At 47.3% G+C, this 26,607-nt stretch overlaps 1 protein-coding gene across 5 annotated transcripts in view; it reads right to left on the reverse strand.

Moving 5' to 3' along the window:
- Positions 1 to 3,714: 3,714 nt before the first annotated feature.
- The window catches only part of AZI2 (5-azacytidine induced 2), a 676,621-nt gene continuing 653,728 nt past the window's right edge, over positions 3,715 to 26,607 (reverse strand). For all 5 annotated transcript variants that reach the window (XM_069648790.1, XM_069648785.1, XM_069648787.1 and 2 more), the window contains one exon: positions 3,715 to 5,970. In XM_069648790.1, the coding sequence (XP_069504891.1) occupies positions 5,576 to 5,970 (395 nt within the window). In that variant the 3' untranslated portion in view covers positions 3,715 to 5,575. The remainder of the gene's footprint in view (positions 5,971 to 26,607) is intronic.

Consider the following 26,607-nt stretch of genomic DNA (forward strand, 5'->3'; position numbering starts at 1 on the left):
TCGCACGGTGTGCTGACGCCAACTCCTGGAGTGCGGCCTGGGGATGGTGGTCGGCTTTGTCTTCCGACGATCGTACCTCCATTACTTTAGTGAGCGAGGCATTCTTGGCAACAGTGGATGGTTGCCTGGTGTCATGCGGCGATCTTGACCCAGAACGCCCAAAGGACACCAATTCGGTGGACCGTTCTCTGTGTGCCTCTTTCAGAGAACTCAACACGCGCGTCGAGTCTCAGTTGGACTTCGAGTGTTTAGTGGAAGTGGTGTGGGTAGCGCTCGTGTCGCTGGGTGTGTTCCCCTTAGCTGCCCTGCCGGACAACCTTCCGAGGTTGTGGACTTGCGCTTGGCTGTCTTTCGACGCCACGTTGCCCTCGCCGTCCGACAGTACGGCATCGCTGCCATCACTGTAGGTACCCTGCGCTTCCATGGCCTCTCGTTGCCTGGCGTGGTGGGCCCAACGTTTGGTCGAACGGTCCTTTAGAGTCTTACCCTTGAACCGGCTACACGGTCTACGGTTTGCCTCGGGGTGGTCCCTCGGCAAGCAGAGGTTACAGGTGGCGTGTGTCAACCCAAGGGTACTTGCGGTTGCACCTCGGGCAAAATTGGAAAGGGGTACCTTCCATACGCACCCTGTGGCAGCGGGCTAGTGTGTGTAGGAATATATAAATATATATATATGTGAGTATAGAGTATGTACCACCCCCCACTCTCCCTACTTGCAGGGCCGAGGCCAGAGGCCTTCCACGGCCCAGGCCGAGGCCAGAGGCCTTCCGAGGCCCAAAGTCCGTCGTGCAGCTCTCGACGGTTGTTTTCATCTCCGGGCCGGCGTCGAGCTTCGAAATTCGGTGACTCGACGTGGGGATGGAAGAAACGGGGAAATATTATGTTATTTGCAAAATTTTGGCTAAAAGCAAGGGAACTCTGTGGGATGCTTCCGACAAGTATGGCGGAAAAAAACAATCTGAGGGTCCTAGACGCGTGAGGGATCATGGGTACAGCGGACGTCACACTAGGGATAGTATTACTGGCACGCCCTGTGTCGACACCCATTTTCGAGTTTCGAAAAGCAAACTGTAATACTCTGCAGCTTCCACTAGATGTCGGGCTATGCACAGCATGTGATCTAAGCAGATTCCACAAGCCTCAGAAATATTGCTACAGGAGCTGCGAGGGATTTGCTGGTGGGTGCCTTAGTATTACTACGTTTCAAGCACATTGTTTAAACACATTTAAGATGTGGTCCTGAATAAATATGAGAACGGTTTGTCTTGAGTAGCACTATTTTTCAACTTGTGTTGGTAGCAGAGGAAATATTGGATTGCAGTTAATGGAGTTACCTAGCCGTGATGCAGGAAATGAGTTGCCTAGCCGCGATGTGGGAAATCCTGCTTTCCGCATGCTCTATTGAAATAAGTGAGTTGTTAGTTGGACGACACAGATAGGATTGGTCTAGAAAGTCGGTACGCCATGTGCTCTGTTATAGGGACAGCCTTTCTCTACAAATAAAATAACAGGTGAGTGATATTTAAAGAAACAATAACAAAGCTTAAAAGAGAGAGTTGTAATAGGTTGCTTTTTCTCTGTGTCACATATTATGACCATTATAGAGACTTCCTGGGTGACCCTTTACATAGAATTTGGTCCTGGATACACAACACCCTGAACCACATAGATGAAAGACTGGGGGTGGGGTAGAGATAATAAAGGGCAAACAGGGAAATGGCAGGGTGAATGTTTGGAGCGAACAAAGAGAATGAGCGGGACACAGGAAAATATCACTTTGGTGGTGGCAGAAGAAGAGATGTGGTGACTGGGAGAAGTAAAAAACAAACTGGTGAAGACCAGAGAGGATGTAGTGGGGGGGGGGGGAGTTAAATACATCAACGAGGTTGGGGAGAGATAGAGATTTCTGAAGTAGGGAGAGAGCCACCTCAGACGGGATGTCTTCTCTTTGGGTGGCTTCTTCTTGGGTTGAAATCACTTCTTAGGCTCAAAACTCGATCGAGAGGGACTAGCTGTCAATCACAGTCTGAGGTGATTTTTGATTCCTACTTCACTTTGTGAAAACGCATGCATGATCTTCAGCAAGGGCTGGGGCGTACAACAATTAAAGAACCCTATAGCAAGAATATTGGATATTGTTTATTTCCATATCCTATGTCTAGTAATGTCTGAAATATCAGGCTGAACGTACGTTGACATTTCTGACCGCGTGGAACATTATTTGGACTTGACCTGTCCCAAACTTGCATAAATGAGAAACTTCGGAGCAGCCATGTCAGGCCTTTCATCCTAGTCACTGAAAGGCAACGCTGCTTCTCCAAACAAGTCACTGATGAATGTGAGTGCAACTCCTTTCTTCTCACCTCACTACTACCTTTAGCACCTCCACCAAGACTGGCATGAACTCAAAAAAAGATGAACAGTCAACATTTCAGAAAATATGCCGAAAATGTTCTTTGAATATTATTATTCCACTGCAGGCACAGTTTTTTGTAAACAGTTTAATCCGCATTTCATCACCATCATTTAGCAGATTATTCCACTAAGATGCCTTCTGACACTCTGCGATGGTTAGTTCCACTATAGCTTATGCGAGAAGTTGCAAGTGGCTGGTACAGCACTTGATAAAGGAAAGTTAATCTCCAATGCTTGTGACAGGGTGTTGACAAAGCGTCTCATAGAAATGATCGTGCTTATTTAAAGTAATATGCAAAAAAATACCACCCGCAAATTTAAGACCTGGACAAAGACATCTAAAAAAATTGAAACAGAAATGAAAGGGAGAAAAAAGTGACATACATTACTTTATACAATCAGATAAACAAAGCCCTGCACGCAAGAAACAGCAGCTGCACATTAGTCATTACACCGGAAGTTAGGGACCTGGATGTATCTCATGCACAGAGGGATTTGATCCATTGCTCTCCCAGGGACCAGGAGTCCACGTTGTTCGTTGGTCACAACAGATTTCAGCCTTCAACTCCATTTCCATTCATCTTTCTTAAGGCAAAGCTCGAAAAGAAGAGGCTATCTTCAGCAATTGGCAGACTTCTTTCTTATGCATGAGGTTTATTCCTACATGGCGAGATATGCGCCTTATGCATGCCTAAAATATTCTGTCCATGAAGAAGGAAATGTCTCCCCCAGAGGTACCCCCTCTTCCTACAGAAGCATAGTTGAGGATCAAGTTTAGACTATAATGCTTAGTCTTAAAGGGAACTACAGTCAAAATACGCTTTGTCGAGTGGTAACTTTGTCCTACTCAAGGCTTGCCTTTATTTGGGTCCCAGAGACAAACACAGAACGTCTAATTAAGTTCATACAAGTAAGATGGGCGTCTCTTCGTTTGTGAAGCTGGGGCGCCAAGATACAGACCAAAATGTGAGGGTATGTCCAATGGTCGAATCCTGAATTCCCATGCTATGTTATTCCATACATAATCAAGTCCTGCCTCACAAAACCAGAGGTTGCAGCTTAAAACAGCAGCCTCCGCTCCATGATCTGGGTCTTTCTTTACCCTTCAGTAACTTCTCCTGAGTACAGCCGGACAGATGCTGCGGGGGACTCCATTAATGACGATTGTATATTGGCTATAAACTGCAGTTATGCTGCCAAAGTAGGGAGGCACACTCTCAATAACGTTGCGTTTACCCCTTGTCCGCCGTAATTGCAATGTTCACACAGAATGGTCAGAAACGGCAGAATGCAAGCCACTGAACGTTGAATCTTTTAATAAATGAGCAATTGAGGCAGAGGCACACAAATATATCCCCAGAAACTAGCACCAAGAAACTTATGCTGCCTGAAAAAAAGCGGTCACTAAACTTGAATCATTGGTGAAAGAAGAGAGTGATGTAAGCTGTGCCCATCTCTGGAAGAACAAGAAAATAAAGGATGTTGCTCAGCGTAAGAAAAAAAACACAAAAAGTGGAATGTTTTGCGGTACAGATGTTCATCACGTAAAGGCAGAGGTGTAGTGAAACGTACTTCCTATTCCATCTGATGAGGCTCAAACATAGTTTGAGGTTAGGAGCAAGGTTGAACACAAGCTAGACACAGAGGACACTGGAGGCAATGGTAACCAAGTAACTTAGTACAGTTCTCTTCTAAAGAAAATTGGTATCAATACAAAATGGAAGTTCTACATCAAACGATGCAGATGGTTTCGCTCTGCAACAAGCACACTAGTACTTTGGGTAGCAACGGGTAGAGGAGAGGCTTTACGAATTTGTAGGTTTTGAACAAATAATAATGCTGGGAGAAAATAAATTATGAAAAATCACAGGGAAACGTCAAAGTAGCCCTTTGTGGTGGGGAAATCTAGTTAAGACCAGTCCAATGGACTCTTCCTATTGGGGTGATGTAGTCACACTGTTTAGTTTAAACCTTGACCCCCAATGGATTTGGTGCTGCAAAGCCAGAATTTATTTTGTTACAACAATGGGAATTGCATAAAAAACAAAGAACTAGGACAAAATGCTCTAGCAAATCCTGTTACTCGGTCAAAGGCTAACAACCAAAACATCTCAGTATGTGGTTTTAATAAAAAGCCACACGATTTCTGACCCCCTCTTTTCAAACATTGCTACTGGAAAAAGGCATTACTATATGAAAAATCCAAGCGCTTCACACTATAAGAAATGTCTTTTCAAAATAAAAATGCACTTCTGGGTGAGGCGTGGGGACCAAACGGTAGCACGCTACACCGCTCATTGTGTGGTCTCCCTCATGCTGCACGCCAGTCCACAAAACAGATGTCCTTGCATCAAGCGATGCTTGGAGTGCAGGCACTGCTCTGCGGTGTTACATTGGTGCCTCTCTATATATTGGGCAAGTGGTTCTGGCCCAAGTGAGTGGTGGCAGCCTGTTTTCCAGAGGGTGTTTTCCATTCTCATAGGTTTCTACTAATAGGTGCGTCATTGGCGTGAAGCTGCAGAACGGTAAACGACAACACAAGGCCTGACAGACTTATTAAAGAAAACAAACATGTCCATTGATGTCATTGCACAGTACTTGCCAGGATTTAATCTGCCAAAATAGCATGCCAAAATCATTCTTTGCATCAGTCTGATGCGTTCAATCACTATAACCTTCCCCCACACGGAACTTGGGGTTGCAGGATACTGATAGACTTGGATGTGTGTACCCCTACTGTTTCTATACAAACCTTTAAAAGTCTAGCAAAAGGCGAAATTGAGACAAACATCGTGTGCTAACGAATATTATACACGGCGACCTTCATTGGTTACAATCTTTCTATATACATATTATATATATATTGTATGTTTGTTTTTACACAGTGCAACAGGTACCTGTAGAAGGTATGCTTCAACCACCCTTAAGATATATCCATCACTTCTTTGGGACTAGGCTGATCTCCATCGTAAAGGATTACCATACATTTATTGTACAGTGCAAAATACTCTGAATATATATTTTTTCTGGATAATTAGAATATCTTCCAGAACGGTTTCGCGACTTTGATCAGATAATGTCATGTTTTCTTTCCATATTCAATCGAGCAATCAAGCTCTGAGTAACCACTCTATCAAACCCCCTCATAAAATCACATTATTTAACTCTTGGGCAAAGAGCTGTCGCTACGTTTAGCAAAGAAATAAGTAGGTGTGTTAGGAGGTGAAGGGCTGCTTTTTGCTTCCCAGAAGGATGAGTCACTTGGCTTTGGGGAGCCAGAGAATACCCAAGAGCTGTCATCAAACGAACTTTTTCCATAGGAGTCATGATCAGGGTAGGCAGGCCCACCAACTGGGATAGGTCTCTCCTCTGTCCGTGCTGGGGAAATCTTCGAGTAAGGATATTTTACATCGCCAGTAGCCCAAAAGATATTTCCATCTTCAGGCGGTAAGAAGTAGGTTTGTTTTTTGTATTCTGCACCAGAAGATGTCAAGCGTAACTTCATGTAGTCTGTCTCTAGGTCTTCCACGCACTGCACCGGTGCAACCGGCAAAGCTGCAAGAAAAGAACACCATTAATTACCACGCGTAAAACATTTACTCAAAGACATGCGCAACCTTTACCGGGAAGAGCACTGCAGATTAATGATCACATTACCATAAAATGATCAAACTCTTGCCCTCTACCTCCATGCTTCACATTCCGTCGAGAGCTTGCACATACTACTGTACACAGAATATATATGTTGCAGACCAAGACAAATGTATAGTTAGGTCCTGCTTCTTCCATTGCACCCTCAAGAAGATTTTTCACTTCTTCCGTCACAAGGATTCCTTCATCAATGCCCACATATTCTTCCAACTTGACTAGGGCTAGAGTGCTTACCTCAGATTTCTTTTCTTACCTGCAACGTGCTCAAAATGCAAATGCCTGCATTCTGCTTTGCTGAAAGAACCAGACAACATGTCTCCCACCCGGTCCTCCTTTCATTTGCTCCCTAACACCAAACATATCAAATTGAAATCTATATACATGGCACACTCAAGTCTTCTGCAATCTGAGCCCCACTTTCGTTTTCGGCAAACATTAGCAGTACTCTCCACCTAGAAATAGCAGCTCCTCCTCTAACTTCTTCCTTCTTTTCTCACTTCAACAAAACCACATTACTGATGGGATTTCTCAGTCATCACCATCAACTCCGGAAGTCCCTCCCTTATACTATTCAAGCCCTACAGGTTCACCCAACATTGTGCAAAGACCTACTTCTTTAGGAACTGTCTCTAGTTTCAATGCTTACATCTTGCTCAGTGCCAAGAGACCAACTCGGTGGTGAAAACTGCCATTTACAAATGTAATAAATAAGGATTCCACTTTGGGGGTAATCTTCTGGAACAATTCTTGAAATGCAATCATGAAGTTAGTGGTGAGCAACTGCGGCCCTTGACTGCAGTAAACCGGACCAGGCCATAGTGAAGCACCATACCTACACATTTTCAAACACTGTTATATCATTACTTATATGATGACGCGTGGCAGGTCGGGCAGTTGAGACGGATGCAGCAGAGTAGTGGAGCTGTGCTAGGATTTGCTGAAGGTATATTTCATCTCCAGCTATCTGCCTTGGTTCTGCTCCACATGTCCACAGCTGATCTCTACTTGCTGCTCATACCATGTCTTGCACTTCAGTGGGAGCAGTGAAAGCATACGCTTGGTGAGGGGACAGCAATTCCTCTTGCAACCACAGATGAGGCAAAAGGCTGCTAGATTTACTACATTTGAAGAGCCTGCAAATTAGGTTATAGAAGGGGATGGCTATCAGCTTCTTAGCGCAATCTCCTATGAAATAAGTATGTGCATTTTGAATTCAAACTTTATTTTTAACTAACAGAGTTACTAAGAGCCATTGTGGCTAGAAGCCTAACAGTTATTGTTATTAAGATCTGCAAGCAAGCAGAGGTGTAAACAAGAGCTTAAGAATCAGGCCTCATTACGAGTCCGGTGGTAAACGAGCCGGAAAAAACGTCAGGTTACCGCCAGACTCGTATTACCATTCCGCCTCCGTGATTCCCGGAATTACTGTGGCATTACGACCCCAGTGAGCCGGGAATTCCGGAGGCGGAATTGTGTAAGTCCCCATTCCCATAGAGCCACATAGGACTCCATGGGGATGGGGACCATGGAAACACTGGTTCCGTCTATGACAGAGCCGGTGTTTCCATGTCCGCCTGCAGGCGGGTGGTGTTAAACCCGCCAGGTCAGACCTGGTGGGAGTGACACCTCCCGCCTGCAGGACTCTTAATAAGCCAGTCCGGAAAGAACGGTGGTGGCGGTTTTACCACCACCGTTCTTTCCGGACTGGCAGCGTCGTAATGGGGCATTGGCTCCTGGGCGGCTGATGGCCAGTGTGATTCAATCCCATTACAACCATATGTGTTAAGTCACGTCTACGTATATGTATAATAAACTAAGGATTTTTCAGTCCATAGCTGGGGGACCAGGAGCCACTCAAGGTTAAAGTCAATTTTTTAGTTCTTTTTTTTTTTTAATAACTCACTTAATAGCTGAGCTCGGTTTCTAAGCGCTTATCCAGGATTCGCATCTATGTTGCTTTGCGTGGTCTTGCTTTCAAGACCAGCACGTTGCCCCTGTGCTATCCTCCGAGTCTGCTTTCTCTCTTGGCTTAATTGTAAACTGAAGGCCATTTCTCTTTTTCAGGCCTTTGTTTGGTGAACCTTTCGGCACCGTTCATTTGCAGACTCCTTAAAAAGTAGAGGGCACTTTATTTGAAGAGAGGACTATTTCCCTTGAATTATTAGATATTCCATCACAATTTTATTTTGTATTTATTATTTTATTTGCATTTTGCACTTTTATGGTCGGAATTACTTTGTTATAGCAGAGGTTTATTCACATCACACGGATAATGATAATATATTGCTGTCCGATGGAATGGACCCTCCCCCCATGAGGTGTGGAAAGGGTGTAAAGTGGTCATAAGTATGCCACACTCTTACTATTAAAAGAGGACCAAAAAAATAATATGGGGTTGCCACTCATGATGGTACCAAACCCCCTAGAAAACGGCTCCTTAGAAACACCTGTTAGTGTACTCACTGCATCAATTGGCTCTGTGTTAGAAAATGGAGGACATTGAGCCCTTGAACATCTCAAATAACCATGAGCAAGGTCACAGCTGCTCAGGTCCGATGCATTCACCGAACAGAGTTAAGCGTGCAAAGGATGCTTGCAATGCAATTGGATAGACACATTGAAAGGAACAAGTTACTTACCTGTAACTGCTGTTCTCCAGCATGGATTCACATGCTCATGAATATTCCCCGTCGTCAGGCTGGGAATCCTCGGTAAAGAAAAATCAGTATCAGTTTCGTTTCTGATCTGTCTTTCGTAGTAGTAACCAATCACTGATCTCTGCGTCATACTGACCACAGCCAATGACTGCCATCTCCCTAAACCCCGCCTCTGGCAGCCATCTTCAGATTTGGTAGCACGTGAAGTGGCAGTATGACCAAGTGAAGAGCCGCAGAGGGGTAGGCGGGAGGGTTCGCATGTGAATCCATGCCAGACCCATGCTGGAGAACAACAGTTACAGGTAAGTAACTTGTTCCTTCTCCAGCATGGGGTCTGGCATGGATTCACATGCTCATGAATATAAGAATACATAGCAGTACACACATGCACAACCACGGGAGGTGGCAAAAGGCTCAACATTAAGCATCTCTTACCTCCTCACCAGGCTCACCTTAAGCAAACAGGTTGCACAGCACTGCTTGGCCGACCCTGGAATCCCGATCGACGCAGTAGAATCTCGTGAAGGTGTGCGTCGACCTCCACGTAGCAGCCCTGCAGATGTCCAGCAGGGGCACACCAGATAGGAACACCGTAGTAGCAGCGATCGCTCTGGTTGAATGGGCTCTCAGACGGCCTGGCAGCGGTCGGTTAGCCAACCGGTGGCAGTGCATGATGCAGCCGGAGAGCCATCTGGAAATAGAAGACTTCGAGAGAGCCTTCCCTTGATTCACAGGTCCAAAGTTCACAAACAGCTGTGATGTCCTCAGAAAACTCTTCGTGCGGTCCACGTAGGACTTCAGCGCTCTAGCCACATCCAGCGAGTGTAAAGTCCTCTCGGCCGGCGACGAAGGAGACAGGAAGAAAACAGGTAACACCAGGGGCTCGTTAAGATGGAAGTCCGACGGCACCTTGGGCATAAAGGAGGGGTGCGTCCTAAGCACCACCCTCGAGGCATGGAAAGTCAAGTACGGTGCTTTGCAGGATAGGGCCTGGATCTCTCCCACTCGTCGTGCGGAGGTAATGGCCACCAGGAATGCAGTCTTCCACGACACAAACTTCATCGGTGCGGAGTGCATCGGCTCGAATGAAGGCCCCATGAGCCTGGTCAGCACCATGTTAAGTTCCCACGCCGGGGACGGGGCCTTCACCGGCGGGAACGACCGGAACAGTCCTTTCATAAACTCTTTTACCAGTCGATGGGACCACAGGGACGTCCGTCCTGTGGTTCTGGTATATCTGGAGATCGCCGCCAGATGAATCTTAATGGAGGCATGGGCTAGCCCAGCCTTTGCCAGCTATAGCAGGTACGGTAGCACTTGAGGGGCCGTAATCCGTAGGGGGTTGATCTTCTGTGCTCGGCACCAGATAGAGAACCTCTTCCACTTGTGACCGTAGCATTTGAGAGTCGAGGACGCCCTGGCCTTTGCAAGAACCTCTCTGCAGTCGGCCGGTATATCGTACCCTCCAAACTCTAGCGCTGCAGGAGCCAAGCCTGCAGGTTCAGCGACGCCGGGTCGTGGTGGAAGATGGCGCCTCCTTCTCTGGAGAGAAGATCCGTGTCCGCCGACAGCTTGATGGGTGGGGACGTTGACAAGTCCAGAAGGTCCGGGAACCAGATCTGCCTCGGCCATGCCGGTGCGACGAGGATCATCCTGCAGCGGGACCTCTTGAGCTGGTTGATGAGTCGGAGCAGCAACGGCAACGGAGGGAACGCATACAGGTATAGGCCGTCCCAGGGGAACGAGAACGCATCGCCCATGCTTCTCGACTGGGGAAACCTGCTGGCGAACCTCTGGCACTTCGAGTTTGTCGCTGTTGCGAACAGGTCGATTTGGGGTTTGCCCCATTGTCGGAAGAGTTGGTCCTCCTGATCCTGGCGCAGCTCCCACTCCTGACACACGTGCAGCTCCCTGCTGAGCGAGTCGGCGATGGTGTTTCTTTCTCCTTCCAGGTGGAAGGGAACCAGGAACATCCCCTGGGCGACCGCCCAGTGCCACAGATCCTGTGCCTCCTTGGATAGGGCTGGGGATCTGGTGCCTCCCTGCTTCCGTATGTAAAACATTGTTGTGGTGTTGTCCGTGAAGATCTGCACCACCTTGCCCTTGAGCGACGGGAGGAACGATTTGAGAGCCCAGAACACGGCTCGGAGTTCCAGGATGTTGATGTGCAGGAGCTTCTCCTCCGGGAGCCAGAGGCCTCTTGCGTGGAGATCTCCGGTGTGGGCGCCCCAACCCTCCAGGAAAGCGTCCGTCCTCACCGTCTCCTGGTACGCCGGCATCTGAAAGTCCTTGCCTGCCATGAGGTGCGCTCGAACGCCCCACCACTGAATCGCTCACCGGAACACCTCGTTGAGGGGGACCCCGTCTTCGAAGGTGCCCGTCGCCTGCATCCAACGGGCGTCGAGAAATTCTTGAAGAGGGCGCATCCGTAGTCTGCAAAGGCGCACCAGGTAGATGCAAGAGGACATCATCCCCAGGAAGGACTTGATGGACCTCACCCTGGCCACGTCCGTGGCTAGCAGGCGCTGCACTTTGCCCAGAATGGTCTTCATCTGCACTTCGACGGTGCCGGCTTCACTCCCAGAAACAGGACTTTGGGTAATTTATTGCAAATCCCAGGCCCGTGAGTAGCTGGACGGTCCTCGCAGTGTGTTCGACGGCAAGTTCCCTCGTCCTTGAGCGGATGAGCCAGTCGTCCAGGTAGGGGTAGACGTGAATCCCCTGCAGGCGCAGCCGCGCCGCCACAGGTACTAGGCACTTGGTAAAGACCCTGGGGACCGACTTCAATCCGAACGGCAGTGCTCTGAATTGGTAGTGGCGTTCCTGGACGACGAACCTGAGGAACTTTCGGTGACTTGAGGATGGGAACGTGGAAGTATGCATCCTCCAGGTCCAACGACGATAGAAAGTCGCCTTCCTCCAGCTGTCCCAGCACATGCTGGAGGGTGACCATCCTGAACTTTTGTGACCTCATGTATTTGTTCAAACGACGAAGGTCCAGGATGGGGCGCCAGCCGCCCGTCTTCTTCCTGACGAGGAAGTACCTTGAGTACACCCCAGAGCCTCTTCGGGACGAGCTCGATGGCGCCTTTCCGGAGCATCGCCCGTACTTCCAACAGCAGTTGCGGGACGTGATTTTCTTTCCTTGCCACAGGTGGAACGTGAGGGCACTTCTTCAGGAATTCGATAGTGTGTCCTCTTGCCAGGGTATCCAACACCCAACGGTCGGTGGAGATGGACTTCCACATGCCGACGAACTTCGTCAGCTGGCCTCCCACCGGGGTGCTTCGGTGGGGGCCCGAGGCCACGGCCGGTTCAGTCCTGCTTGGAGGTGGTGGCCTTGCCGCCCTGGCCACCTTGCCGACGGCGGCGAGGCGCTCCCTGCCTGCCGCGACCCCTGTAGGCCTCCTGAGACGAGGAGCGTGCCGCCTGGCAGTAGGACGACGAGCCACCGCTGGGTCCCTTGGAGTCCCCCTGTCTGCCTCCAGAGCTCTGAAAGGGCCGTCGTTGCTGAAGGGCTCCTAGGGCGCGGGCCGTCTCCATGTCCGTCTTTATGGCTTGGAGGGATTCGTCCACCGCCTTCCCAAACAAGTTGCTGCCGTTGAACGGCATATCCAACACCCTGGTCTGGACGTCCTGACGGAAGTCGGTCGCCCGGAGCCAACCCCGTTGTCGTAGGCAAACTCCGTTGCCCAGCTGGCGGAACCAGATATCGGCAATATCGGTTGCCACCGTTATGGCGTGGTCCGACGCCACCTCGACTTCTTGAAGTATTTCCAGGGCCTTGGACCTCTTGTCGTCCGGTAGGAAGTCCAATATGGGGGCCAGCTTAAACCAGAGCTCCCTGTCGTAACGGGCCACGATCGCCAGGGCGTTGGCCGCTTTGATCGTCGTCGCCGCCGACGAAATGACCCATCACCCCATGGCGTCCAACTTCTTTCCCTCGCCGTCCGGAGGGGAATTCGACGTTGAGGCTCCTGACCCCGCCGCTTTCTTCTTCGCCGCTGCCGAGACGACCGAGTCTGGCGTTGGCTGGGCCCTGAGGCACAGGGGAGTGGTCTCGGGGACCCGGTACTTCTTCTCGTACCGGTCCTGTTTGGCTGGTGCCGTGGAGGGGTTCTTGAGTACCGACAGGCCCTCCTCCCAGATGTCATCGATTAGAGGCACCGCGATGACAGTCTTCCTCTTGGCCTCCCGGCGCTGATAGAGGAAACCTTCCTTTTTCTGCTCCTCCGGGCAGAGCTGGAACAATTCGGACGCCCTGGCGATCATGGCGTAGAATGAGCCAATATCGTCGGGCGGAGAGGCCCGTGCGACGGGAGACCTGTTCCGTCGTCGTCGCCCTCAGAACCCGTCGTCGAGCCCACCGCACCGTCATCTCCCGACTTGTGGGAGGATGAGGAGGGAACTGCAGGCCTTACGGGGGCGAGTGGAGGAGAGGGTTGGGTCCTCCGTCGTTTGTTCTGAGGACTTCCCGACAGGCCAGTTTGCGGGTCCTCCGGCCTGGGCCGTGGTAATCTCGTCCTTATCTCAGAGCATAAGAACTGGATCGCAAACAAAATGGCCGCCGAGCTATCCTGAGGCCTAGGTTCCGGCTGCGCCGGAAAGGAAGGCTGCTCTTCCTCGCCATCGTCGTCTCCCTCGGTTATCTCCCGGGGATCTTCCTTGCGGGATCGAACCTTCTCAAATTGGACTTCGAGATTCCTCACAACCTCGGTCAGTTCCCCCTCCGAGGATGACTACGAGCTCGAGGAGGCTACCGTGCCCCCCCCCCTTTTTTCCATCACAGGGGCCATGACGATGGGCTGAAAAGAGGATTCCCTCCTTGGCGGCAGGGAAACTCTAGTCCCGGAGGCAGTCTCCGCTGGCGGGGTCTCTGCCGGCTTGGCCAGAGTCGCCGCGATCGCCTCGATAGAGGCCTTTGCCTGCTGGGTAGGGGCCTTCACCACCTTAGGTGCGTCCTGGGCCTTCTCCTTAGGGGGAGGGTCGACGCCTCGCTCCCCCTCTCCCGAGATCGGTCGGGGCTTCTCCCAAAGCTTACCCGGGGTCTCGGACTTCCTCTTCCCTGAACCTGAGCGCTGGCTCGTGGTTGACGGTGCCGGGGAAGGTGCGCCCTGCCTGGCGACCGAAGAGCCTTACCTTTCGGTGCTCCCGGAGCCAGCGGACTCACGGCGCTTGGCCTGGTGTTGGGCCCCCGTCGCCGGGGCGCCCGCACAGGACTTAGAAGCCCGCTCGGACCCTTTCTTCTTCTTCTCACCCGTTGAGCCCTTCTCCAATCAGCTGGCGAGACGGGATCGACGGTCCCTCATGGTCCGCTCCGACAAGTTCTTGCAGAACTGGCAGTCCTTCTCTACATGAGTCTTGTCCCCATGAAGACAGTAGAGGCATCGCGAATGTTCGTCCTCCTTAAACACATTCTGCAGCTCGCATCCAGGGCAGCTGCGAAACAGCTTGGGTCCGGGTGACGAACTCGCGTCCTGGGCCATCTCGAAGTAGGCCGCAATCTTCTGGAATCCTCCAAGAGGTTGATTCGACGAAATCTTCACCCTTGAGGGGCGTAGGAAAATCCCGCAACGGGTACCCGTTAACGGAAGTAGAAACGGTGGAGCTTGAGGCTCGATTAACCAAAAAAAAGTGAAAATTCACCTGAAAAAGCGCGAAACACGCAGCAAAAGCTCGAGAGCTAAGCACGAGGACTCCCAACACTTGAACGTGCGGTAAAAATCTGAAGATGGCTGCCAGAGGCGGGGCTTAGGGAGATGGCAGTCATTGGCTGTGGTCAGTATGACGCAGAGATCAGTGATTGGTTACTACTACGAAAAACAGATCAGAAACAAAACTGATACTGATTTTTCTTTACCGAGGATTCCCAGCCTGACGACGGGGAATATTCATGAGCATGTGAATCCATGCCAGACCCCATGCTGGAGAACTGGAGATTTCTGCTCTTTGCATTAAATCATCAAATGTGCTCTCACGTTTCATGCAGAGACATAATGCCATTTCTATGACTACTTCTGGCAAGATGGCCCCTGGGAATCAATTCAGTCCACTGACCAAGAAGGACTGTGCAAGGGAGCATAACCTCTTAACCATGCCCAAGGAAGTGTTTCTGAGAAGTGTTTCTGGTCAACAACCCTGATTAACTAAGATGCACATGCATCAAAGCTTTTAGAAGTTATTGATAACCACAAGCGCAAACATTATGAGACTTGTCAGCACACACAGATTTCCTTCCAGTGACCACATTCTTTCCCTTTGATTGAAAGATCTCCCCCACCAAGCACTGTTAAGAGTAAAATAATTGTATGTTTAATAGGCCATTCATAAGACACATGAGAAGAGTAAAGCTATGTACATGTTTGAGGTCCCTTAATTGGCGAGCGGTGTGTACGAGAAGGGGGATTTCCTTGCCTAAAAAACACTGGCTGAAAAATAAATATATAAGGGTGCCGTTTTGTAATGCATGAATGCAGAAATTCAGGTTGCAACATTATTAAAATAGTCTCAGTGCAACAACCAAAAAGCTGTGAGTGAAGGAATACTGAATGTAGTATCTGACCACCTCAAGAATCAAGGATTTAACACTGATGGCCCACACTGCCTGGAGTACTAGTCATCCCTCAATCCAATTTGTTGGATCCCTCTATCCTCATATCCTACGCAAACCAGCCTCTGGCCCATAGCGTTGCACCATCCCCTAAAACAGATTTGATATCCTTAGACTACCTCCAACAAGAGCCTCTGACATGGAGACAGTTTCAGGATCCTCCCATGCACTCTGTTTAATGGAGAGGAAATGCCATTCAGTAACACATTTAAATGACTATACTGGAACATATCTGATCTTCCGAATAAGATCACAGACTCAGACCAGCAATCTTTTATTTAAGATGCAGAAATTGTAAATTTTTGGGAAAGTTGGTCTCTTACCAGTTTTTAAACCTGGTTCCGTCACCTTTCATACATCTGCAGTAAATGGCCCACATAGGCATTTAAGTGGAGGATAACAACGTGGGTCATGATTGAGCTAATTGCCAAAATATCCATAATTCATGTTTACTCACTGGAAATGACGGGCTTAAAAACTACATTGAAGACCACATTGAGTAGAATGTAAATTATTATAGACCTCAGCATACATTAATTACAGCTATCAAGACCTTCTTAGCATCATTACATAATCTTTGTGATCCAAACAGAATGAAATATATCATTGTAATGGGCACAATGCAAAGCTTTGCTGTAACAAACGAGGTTCACAACGAGGAAGTTGAGGCATGGGTGATCCCAGGGCTACAATCCAGCAAGCCCATGCAAATTTGTCAATGCTATTCATCTAGCGGTTAGTCTAAATAACCAATATTAGATCCTGACATGGCATGCTTTGCGATGCTACAGCACATCCTAACTTTAGGTTGTCATCTAAATCTAGCAATACCGATTATATTTTAGTAGATTTGGAGGGATGGAGTTTGCCTAAAAAACACTGGCTATAATCTAGCAATACCGATTATATTTTAGTAGATTTGGAGGGATGGAGTTTGATGGAAGGGCTACATTTGGTCAGACATCTGGAAAGCAGTCATGAGCCACTCGTCTTAATTACAAATGTTCCTGTGGTAATTATGAAACATCCATGTTGTTACTAATGCCGAATTGGTCGTCAACAGCAATTCGGAAATTATATCCTGGCCTAAGCTGAATCAGGAAGAAAATATTACCATGTTATATTTCGATATCATACTGCTTCTCAAAGGTGTTAAACAGGAAACGGGAACTGATGCTTCTGCCATTCAAGCATATGACAATGTAGTCCGATTAGTCAGACCATATGCTACGAAGTATAGGCCGGTCCTTCGAGAGACAAATTGAAAACAACAACTGGTGTGAAAAGGGTGGTAAAATGGCTATGGCTGAATGAATGTTCACACTTATAACACCTGATGCGGGGAGGATTATACGCTCAGAAGGTTGATCAAAAGCTACAAACCTGGTAGACTTTAAGAAAGAGGGATGCAAGATAAATTGGGAATTATTGCATAGGGCAGTCGCCCTTAACAACAGAGTTCCTCCTGTAGTTACCACAGCCTCTGTAATGGAAATCAAAACATGTGAATGTGATATACCAGAGTACAGTTGGTTCAGCCACTTCAAATCTTTGTATGACCAAGACGGTGTAGGTCAGTATTCCACAGAGCGTACATCCATTCCAAAATTGTCTCAACTGAACCCTGCCCTGGCTCTGCTGCAAACTCTTAAGTCTTCTCTTCTGTTATAAAGATAGCGCAAGTATTAAAAGCTGAAAAAAAATAGATAAGGTCCCAGATCAGAGTCCCCTCAAATAGAACTCTTTAAAGATGTATCGTTATCTGGGTTTCTTGAAGATGTTTCACAGATTGACTAACAAGCTGTTTCCCGTGACTTGGCAGGGAGCCGAGATCTAAGGGTTAGTACAATAGTAATAGAACATGGTCTCTGTTCCTGCCCCATTACTACGACGGTGGGCATCTTGTTTTGTGTGTTTTCTTAAGTTAAAAGGTGGTGGGACAAACCCTTGCTTCGTTCAGGCCTGCCTGGACTCCGGCTGGTGGGCCTTTACTGGCCTTGTACGCCCCGACACAGGGTTTATTGCTACATTAGTCTCTTCTGCCTTGTTTGTCAGCAATCCAACGGCTGTACTTCAATAAGTGTGTTGTAATACGTTGGGAACCTGGAGTGTTGGGGACCAGACTCTTCCCAGCGACCCATATGATCTTCATAGTGAACTAAAGCACTTAGTTTAAGCAGAAGGAAGATGGCATCCTCTGGTTTTTTGGCAACGCAACTCAATGTGTTTACCAAATGTATATCAAAATGTATATACGGGGAAGGGAGACTAGATCTCTTCCACCCAAGTACCCCTCCACAGCAACCCAACCTTTTCAAGGGAATTAGTTATTGATCAGAAAGTCCACATACAGGGCATAATCCAATTTTAAATTACCCAGATAGGCAAACCACATAATCGAGAAGATAATCTGAAATAAAGGGTAGGCATCCTGCGGGGATGACAGAGCAAGAGAAAACTAGCTTTCGCAAAGACAACAGGATTTATTTGTGAATGAGTGGGTGAATATTATTAGACCCATGGATCAGTGCATCAATAGGATTGTGTTGGTGATTGCTTGAGCATAGACATATTGTTGCTGGATTGATGGAATAATGGGTAAAATGGGTTGGATGTATGAATACTGATGCACAAGTAGATGAGGCACTTTTTGCAAGTTAGGGGCGGGAGTTTACAAGTTCTCTGGGAGAGTAGCAATCTTTGGATCTCAGCGTAATAGACTCCTAGAATCAAACTATGCCTTGTATGTGAGTAGGTGTGGGAGATATATACATTTAGTAGGCACATGAACGCACTGAGCTATCTTATCAGGATACAAGCCTGGGCCATACCAAGTGACAAAAATCTCTATGGCAGGGGCATACCTACTGAGAAGTGAAATACAAGACGATACCAGCATAGCCGCCATGGAAAGGGAAAACTGACTTCGTTTTCCCTTCTACAGCGGCCATTTTTTAAAAATTCTTGCCAGAGCCTTTCAGAGCAGAAAAAAAATGCTCTTAGTACCCTGGTTTTACGGGCCAGGGTACTAATAGCAATAGGCCCCTCGCAGGGGTGAGGGGGGCATTTCCACCTCAGGTAATGCCCTGAAGTGGAAATCCTCCCCCCCTGGCAGGGCATAATGCCTAAATAGTAAATGGTATTTCAACGACACTAGTTTCCCAAGGAACAGCCTCTTGATTTGGAACTCTCTTCAGTCACAATATTCAGAACCTGTGTCTGTGGAACAATGTCTTTACCTCAGTAGCCAATCTATACTCCTTTGCACCTAGTGCTGGGCCTGAATTGAGCCAAAAAGCATGGTCAATCCTTGCACAGCATTCAAGCTCAAGGAAAAGGCCATTTTGAGGACATGGTACACTGAATATGCCAGCATTTCCACTGAACATAGGTTTAATTATTTGGTCCGCCAAACCCTTCCAAGTGTATTGCATACAAATACACACATGCATGCACACACATATACACAGTCACACTGCATCACATTCACAAGAGCAGCGTACAGATTTAAAAAACATTTCAACTTGCATGCTTCACATGCAGATGGTAGTCATCTGCTGCATGAGTCTTTTTAGGTGGGGCAGCAGCAGAAAGAAGAAAAGGATTGATTAGCGCTGTGCCCTGGAAGGACTGCAACACATGGGTTCCCCTGCAACCTGTGAGACGACCAGCCTGTGACACGCTCGCTACAGTGTGCATTTCCATTTCTGTCTTACAAAAACATTGGGGTGCTCACAAAGACGCTCTTTACTATAAAGCAAGTTCGCTACCAGCGAATCGGGCATATGCTTCTTCCAAATCGATGATCGAAGCTATAAACAACGGTAGAAAAAAAGTAGAAAGATGAACATAGTATCAGATAAGAGCCAAAACAGCAAATAAATTGTTGGAAAAGAAGAGAGATAAGATGGATTTTAGACAGGTAGGATAAATGAAAGGATGGGGGAGAACAAATAGATAAGGGAAGAGAGTTCTAATTCTTGGCAACTAGAAGATCAAAAGAGCGAAAATTAAGTGTGGCACAAGATGGTTTAGGAATAGATAAAGTAGGGATTTAGGTAATTAGAAGATTAGTAGCATGAAAAGAGTGATTGAAAATGGCATCAAGATTGCAAGCTGTTGAAGAAAAGGAAAGAAACGAGGGAGGAAAAGATAAGTTAGCTGGAAGAACAGAAGAAGCAGGGGGAAAAGAGGGTTTGGTAAAATTAAGGTGGAGACAATGGGAGTGCACAGAAGCTTAAACAGTGGAGAGACATGCATAAACAAAAGAGTGAAGAGTATCTGAGAAAGAGGAGAAAGAAATGGAAGAGATTAAACAGATCTTCGGATAGTAAAGCGAGAGAAAAGAGGTGGGCAAAGTACAGAAGAACCCTGTGGGACACTGTATTGAAGGAGCCGGAGGAACACGTTTGACAAGCCTAGTAAACAGAATAAGGTCGGCCAGTGAGAAGAATGAAACCCGTAAAGAATAGAGCCAGAGAGATCAAGAGAAGCAAGAGAGGAAAGAGGAGTTGTGGTGTCCACAGTGTCAAAAGCTGTGGAAATATCAATGAGGATGAGAATTGATTAGTGCTAATCGTGATGAGTCGTCGGCTAGAAACATGGAGAAGGATGTTTCAGTGGAGTGAGATGTGTGAGCTGGGGATGATGGTGGGAATCTGGGAAGAGGGCATAGTAGAGGGAGTAAGATGAGCACCAAATAAAAAGCAGCGTCGGGACCAGTAGGGGAAAGTAAAGAAGAGAAAGAGGAAGAAGGAAGCAGAGCAAGCTGGGATGAAGAGGGAATATGAACAAATGAAGAACAAAGTTCAAATCTGAGAGATGGAAATCAGCAAAATCAGTGGCAGAGAGAGGGGAATGTAGTGAAGGGTCAGGGCCTTGGGGGGGTGAGAATGTTATTATGGAGTTGTTAAATGCAACAAGTATAATGAGAGAGAGGGTGACAGTGAGGGCACAGACCTAGCACCTGATTGAGCAAGGAAAGACAGCAATATCATTAGGGGACTGAGATATCTTCCAGCGATGTTCAGCTTTACAACGGGACGTTTTAAGGGTGATAAAAGAGGAGGAAAGAAGGCAGGGATGAAGGGAGTGAAGACAGGAAAAAAGAAGAGGAATCATGAGCGCAAGTCATGCCGGAAGAAAGTAGCCGAGGAGGGAATATGATAGGAGGAAGAGAAAGAGAAAGGGAAAGAAGAAAATGGTCCGATGACTAATGGGGTTGAGCCAAGACAGAAGTATCAGGTGATGGAAAGATTAGATCAAGAGAATCCTGAAGTATGTGAGAGGGGTGTGGAGGTGGGGAGAGACGCTGACTAAGATAATACGAGTCAAGAAGAGGAAGACGAGGAGAGGTAGAGCAAGTAGTGGTGAGATGCAGGCTAGAGTCGCCCAATGTAGAATGGGAGCAGAGATCACAAAAAGCGTCAAGAAGAGAGAATCTGAGTGGTCATACAAGTTAAGGAGAGTAGCAGGTGCTCTATATAGGATAAGAAAAGAAAGAGGGACCGGTTTGGAAAAGGAGGAACAGTGATATGTGAAGGAAGAGAATTGGCGTAAGTGAGTACACAGTGTGGAAAGAATCCAAGAGGAAAAATAGAGGATACCGAGACCACTACTTTGGCCACATAGGTGGGATTTATCAAACATTTTAGTATTAGAGGAGAAGAGAGAAAAAGGGGTAGAAGTATTACAGAGAGTGATCCATGTCTCAGTAAGACAAAGTAAATGCAAATTGAATCGAAAAATAGAGATCAAGATTTGAGTGGGACTTGTTACCAACAGATTGAACATTTTATAGTCCAAAGGAGACTAATGAAGGGAGGAAGAAATATTAGGATAAATGAGATTGTGGTTACGTGCAGAAAGGAGAGAGGAAGATCTAGAAGAGTGATGGACAGGGATCATGAATATCCTCTGGTTAGGAAATATGGTAGAAAAGAAAAGATGATAAAACGTAAAGAGGAAGATAAAGCGAGTAGAGGTGGTTTGAGAGGACAGGGTGAGGACTTTAGAGGGTGGGAATAGAAAGTGAATGCAAGAAGGAGTGAAACATACGTTTAGGATGCAGGGATTATCAGAAGATGAAATTCCCACTTTCTGGTGTCTGCAGGTGCAGACAGACAAACAGGGAAGGTTAAACGCCCTTAGATAGGCCGCACTTGATGCACCCCCAGGAAGAGGATGCCCTCACACGGTCAGTCATGTAACCACACTGCACTGGAGTGCAGTAGCAACAGCTCAAGGTTGGAAAGGGAGTGATTTCTATAGATTGTAACACGATGAGCTGCTGTCATAGGCCCGTGCTTGAATTAGCACACACTAAAATGGCTGAAATTCTGCTCAGAAGCAGCCAGATATTTATAAAAGGAGCTAATGCCCTCAATCCAACTACTATTATGGTGATTTTGCAGAGTACAAAATCATACCATAGCACAACTTAATAGAACATAAGCATGACATGATGGAAAAGCTTGATGCAATGTAATGTAGCACAAAAGTGAAAAAAATACCAAGCAGTCAAGAACGAAAACATGCTTTCAAAGCAAATTTATCAAAGCGCTCAGAAAATTGCCGCCAACAGTGCCGGGTTTTTCATTTGACACACTTGTTATGCGCGTCACAGCAGATTGTCTCTCTTTATGTTCCTACAATAGGCTGAAAGTGAGCAAGCGCACCCTCACAAGACCTGAAAAGTGATATCTGTAGTTACGGGCATAGACTTAGGAGTTAATGTTAGTATTAGAGGAGAAGAAAGAAATTATCATTATAATGAAGGGGGTTCAATAAAATTGACTAATTCCTGACACTGATCCATAGACCCCTTTCCTCCATTCTGAGGAGACGTGTCTGAAGCAACCGCACTGGGATATAGTCTCTTTGCACCCAGCTCCTCAAACTCATATGTTCTATAACTTCACCCATCAGTTCTTTCCGATCTGTCCATGTCACGACCTTACACCTAGTTATTAGGTGTAAGGTCGTGTCAGGGGTCAGAGGGTGTCGGGAGTATTGTGGACGTCAAGGAGACTTTGGCTAAGGAAAGCAGTATCACAGTCCTGTGCCAGAGAAGTGTGCTGCTCCTTGAATCCTAGATATTACCTCCAAGTACATCAGAGGAAGACTTTGCTGGTCCCCAGGTGGACGAGACCCTATCAGATTTCACTCAACACAAACACTGCGATTAAGGTGCGGAAGATCTCGGTGTGTGTATGTGTGTTGGGGTAGGAGCACTTCACCCATTGTAATAATACAGAAAAGTTTTGTTCCAAAAGATGCAGGACAAATAAAAGAAAATATTAATATCACTTAGTTTACTGTGTTTCTCTATTTTTGAACGTTCTTTATTGACTTGGAACAAATAGAAAGGGAAGTTCAGTTGCAACGTTTGGTTACACGGATTAATCTCATAACCACAGCCTAATTTAGGAGCTGGCTGTGGTGGAGGAATAGAAGTGTGATGGCATGGCAAGGAGGCAGTTGTCCATTTCTTGGAGCCTCGTACTATGGTGTGGATTTGGTACAGAAGGTTATTACATCTGTAGCAAACATGCGAAGGCGCAGGTTATTCCTCTTTGTTATGCTGTACCCGTTAGGCAAGATTGTTTGTAGTAACCCCGTGGGAGACTACACCAGCCTTGTCCTCTTGGCAATATGTAACCCAACCTTTAGTATAGGCCCATACTACACAAGTTGGTAGAGGTACTGAGCAGCCAGGCTTATCTCAAGAGGGGTCAATGTGAGCTGTAGGGTTGCAATATAGAGTTTCACAGTGACGTGTATTCAATTAAAGAAACAAGAGGGTTTCTGCACCCATCTATTACAGCGCCACACATAGATTTATCTTTTTTGGTTAAGATATATTAGGTAGCCCATAGTGATAACACGTGTTTCGGCACCTTTGACGTGCCTTTCTCAAATCTGGGCAATACAGTGCAAGTTACTGTTTTCAGAATAGTTCACAAATGTAAAAAGTAAATATTTTGTAAATAAAAATAAAAAATGAAAAATAAGTAAGTATTGTCATATTAATCATCATATATGTTGCATTTTGTTTTTCACATTATTTCAAACATTAAGTTGGCACAACATAAGTGAAAATACAGTTTTGAGAAAATTATATATTCCACGTGATGTAAATTTCTAACACATAACATCATAGTTGTCAGTTTTGATGTTGAAAATTGATCAGAGGAGAGGTGAGAAGGAGGGGGGGGAATAAAAAACAAAACTTTGTAAGGGTGATATTGAATGCAACCTTAGACAGTTGGCTAATTTGCTATTGTTCATGTCCTTTTTTATAAATTGGTTACAAAGAAGCTTATCTATTGTTTGGTGTTCAAGAATAACCTCTCTAATAACGTATTCGAATTACTGGAGTTCCATCAGACCCGTACCGCAGCCTCAGCTTTAGTGGTAAAAGATAATAAACATAGTGTTAATTACTCGATATGTGCTCAAAATACGTTAATTTTAATTTTAATGTCTGCCCATTCATGTGCATTTGTTTAATGGAAAAATCTCCATAGTGCCACTTCTTACTTTGTCAAAGTTACGTAGCTGTTACTTACAGCCCATCTCCTACCGAGGAGTAGAGCTATTGCCCTTCCAATACAAACAAAATGTGAATTCTGCATTACAAAAACGAGCAGCTGTACATAATAGCCGCCTGCTTTTCATGCGGATCTGTACCTAATTGGAGGTGCAGATGGGTGGTCCCGCATAGATTGCTAGGGCTTACCTACAAATTCATGTGTCCTGCATCACGCGTCGCGTCCCTTCTGAGAGCTCGCTCGGGTTGCACAGTATAAACAGACCGCAGCAGATTTTCGATTCCATTCCTCTCTCTGTGTTACTTAGAGTATTTTGTGACTCGTTTCTGTGCTCTGGTCAGCTACCTTCGCCGCTTGTAGCCCGTGTGAACACCTGTACCATCTCGGTAAATTATTTTACTTTGTTTACCACACAATGGCTACAATAATGCCCTACATGTACGAGCCCGAGTATACCGAGGAGGAACTACTGGAAAGGGAAGCACGCGAAAACGATGGGGATTCGGACGGCAGTTGGCAGGACGAATCAACAGATGAAGAGCCTGGGCCTAGTCGCATGGACGGCGTCTCCACCTGGTGCACATGCAATCGGTGCAAGCTAATGCCAACCGAGGAGGAGACCTGCTGCTGCCGAGAAAACTCAGGATGCCTGGCCTACATTTCGGAAGGCGAGCCACGACCGCAATGCATCACCGAGCTGCCAGACTTCAGGGCAGCCTGCCTCACACGGGCCGTGTTGAGAATAATGATGGTGCTTATGCACGAACTTCACGCAACTGTTCGTCCTCGTAATCCGAGTAACGAGTAAGTATACTCTACTTGTCATGCCACTCCTATTTCATGTTCTTCTACTATATCCAAAATTACATCTACATATCATTGTAACGCATGTAAGTCGTTCAATAGTGTGCATTGTCTAGATAGCATTTGTCCGTGCAGAATGCCATTAGTTACAAGAATTGTCATTGACAACAAACGTTTATTAAACTTATCTTGGTCATTTAAAAACAGTTTGTTTCATTCCTTTTCACAGGTGGTACAGGCTGGTGGCCTATCGTTCCTTTACATGGTGGCTCCACGGGAGGCTTGGACACCGCGTTCCAAGAGTGATACCCGCCTGTGCCGTTCGTGCCATTAGAGAAACGTTCCCGAGTGACAGCGGTCAGTACAGGGGATTTTCTCTCGCTGTGCTGCAACCTGACCTGTATAATCTTTAAAGTCTTGTATTTTTGTGTCATACAAAATAAAACACCACATATATTTTAACAACGGTTTCAATTTTTTAAATTAATCAAGTGTGTCTCCATTCAAGGATGGACGTCAGACATCTGTGCTTCGAATGGGTGAAGGGCTGGTCGCTGTGAAGCAGGGTGGTCACTATCTATCCAAGCTAACATAACATATTCTCGATAATGCATGCACTAAATAACACTTGTTCAAAGTCTTTCAGTAGGTTATGTCTCTATAAAAGTCACACATATATCTATACTAACAATTACCATTGGATTATACAGGCCTTAGGGACTTGACCACTATAATACACTGGTTGAAGTGTGGGTCTGTGCTCACAAGAATCTCCGGTATGTGGCATTTGTTATTGATAAGCAACGATATACTATCAAAGGCGGTTCGCGCCAGTGGATGAGCGCTGGCATGGGGGGCTGTCAGGGGCGCGAAAGGCCAAGGTGCCAAACTGCATGTACACTTCAAAAGGTATCCCACGCCAAGGGGCCATCGGTCACATGGCCTCCTCAGACCCCGTGTCTCCAGCCAGGCCTCCCCTTGAAGCAGGCCGCCCCCCTGCAATCCACATAAGTGTGTCTCCATTCAGCAGTCTTCCTGTGCCTTACCTGCACGCCCCAGGCCCATCCATCCCACCCCCCTCTATCAAAGGCGGTTCGCACCCGGGGATGCGCGCTGTCGGGGGCGCGAAAGGCCAAGGTGCCAAACTGCATGTACACTTCAAAAGGTATCCCACGCCAAGGGGCCATCGGTCACATGGCCTCCTCAGACCCCGTGTCTCCAGCCAGGCCTCCCCTTGAAGCAGGCCGCCCCCCTGCAATCCACATAAGTGTGTCTCCATTCAGCAGTCTTCCTGTGCCTTATCTGCACGCCCCAGGCCCATCCATCCCACCCCCTCTATCAAAGGCGGTTCGCACCCGGGGATGCGCGCTGTCAGGGGCGCGAAAGGCCAAGGTGCCAAACTGCATGTACACTTCAAAAGGTATCCCACGCCAAGGGGCCATCGGTCACATGGCCTCCTCAGACCCTGTGTCTCCAGCCAGGCCTCCCCTTGAAGCAGGCCGCCCCCCTGCAATCCACATAAGTGTCTCCCCATTCAGCAGTCTTCCTGTGCCTTATCTGCACGCCCCAGGCCCATCCATCCCACCCCCCTCTATCAAAGGCGGTTCGCACCCGGGGATGCGCGCTGTCAGGGGCGCGAAAGGCCAAGGTGCCAAACTGCATGTACACTTCAAAAGGTATCCCACGCCAAGGGGCCATCGGTCACATGGCCTCCTCAGACCCCGTGTCTCCAGCCAGACCTCCCCTTGAAGCAGGCCGCCCCCCTGCAATCCACATAAGTGTGTCTCCATTCAGCAGTCTTCCTGTGCCTTATCCCATCCATCCCACCCCCCTCTATCAAAGGCGGTTCGCACCCGGGGATGAGCGCTGGCATGGGGGGCTGTGACGGGTGCAAACGGCCAAGGTGCCAAACAGCATG

The sequence above is a fragment of the Ambystoma mexicanum genome, chromosome 2q (assembly GCF_040938575.1).
Source record: "Ambystoma mexicanum isolate Mex_15411 chromosome 2q, UKY_AmexF1_1, whole genome shotgun sequence".
Lineage (NCBI taxonomy): Eukaryota > Metazoa > Chordata > Amphibia > Caudata > Ambystomatidae > Ambystoma > Ambystoma mexicanum.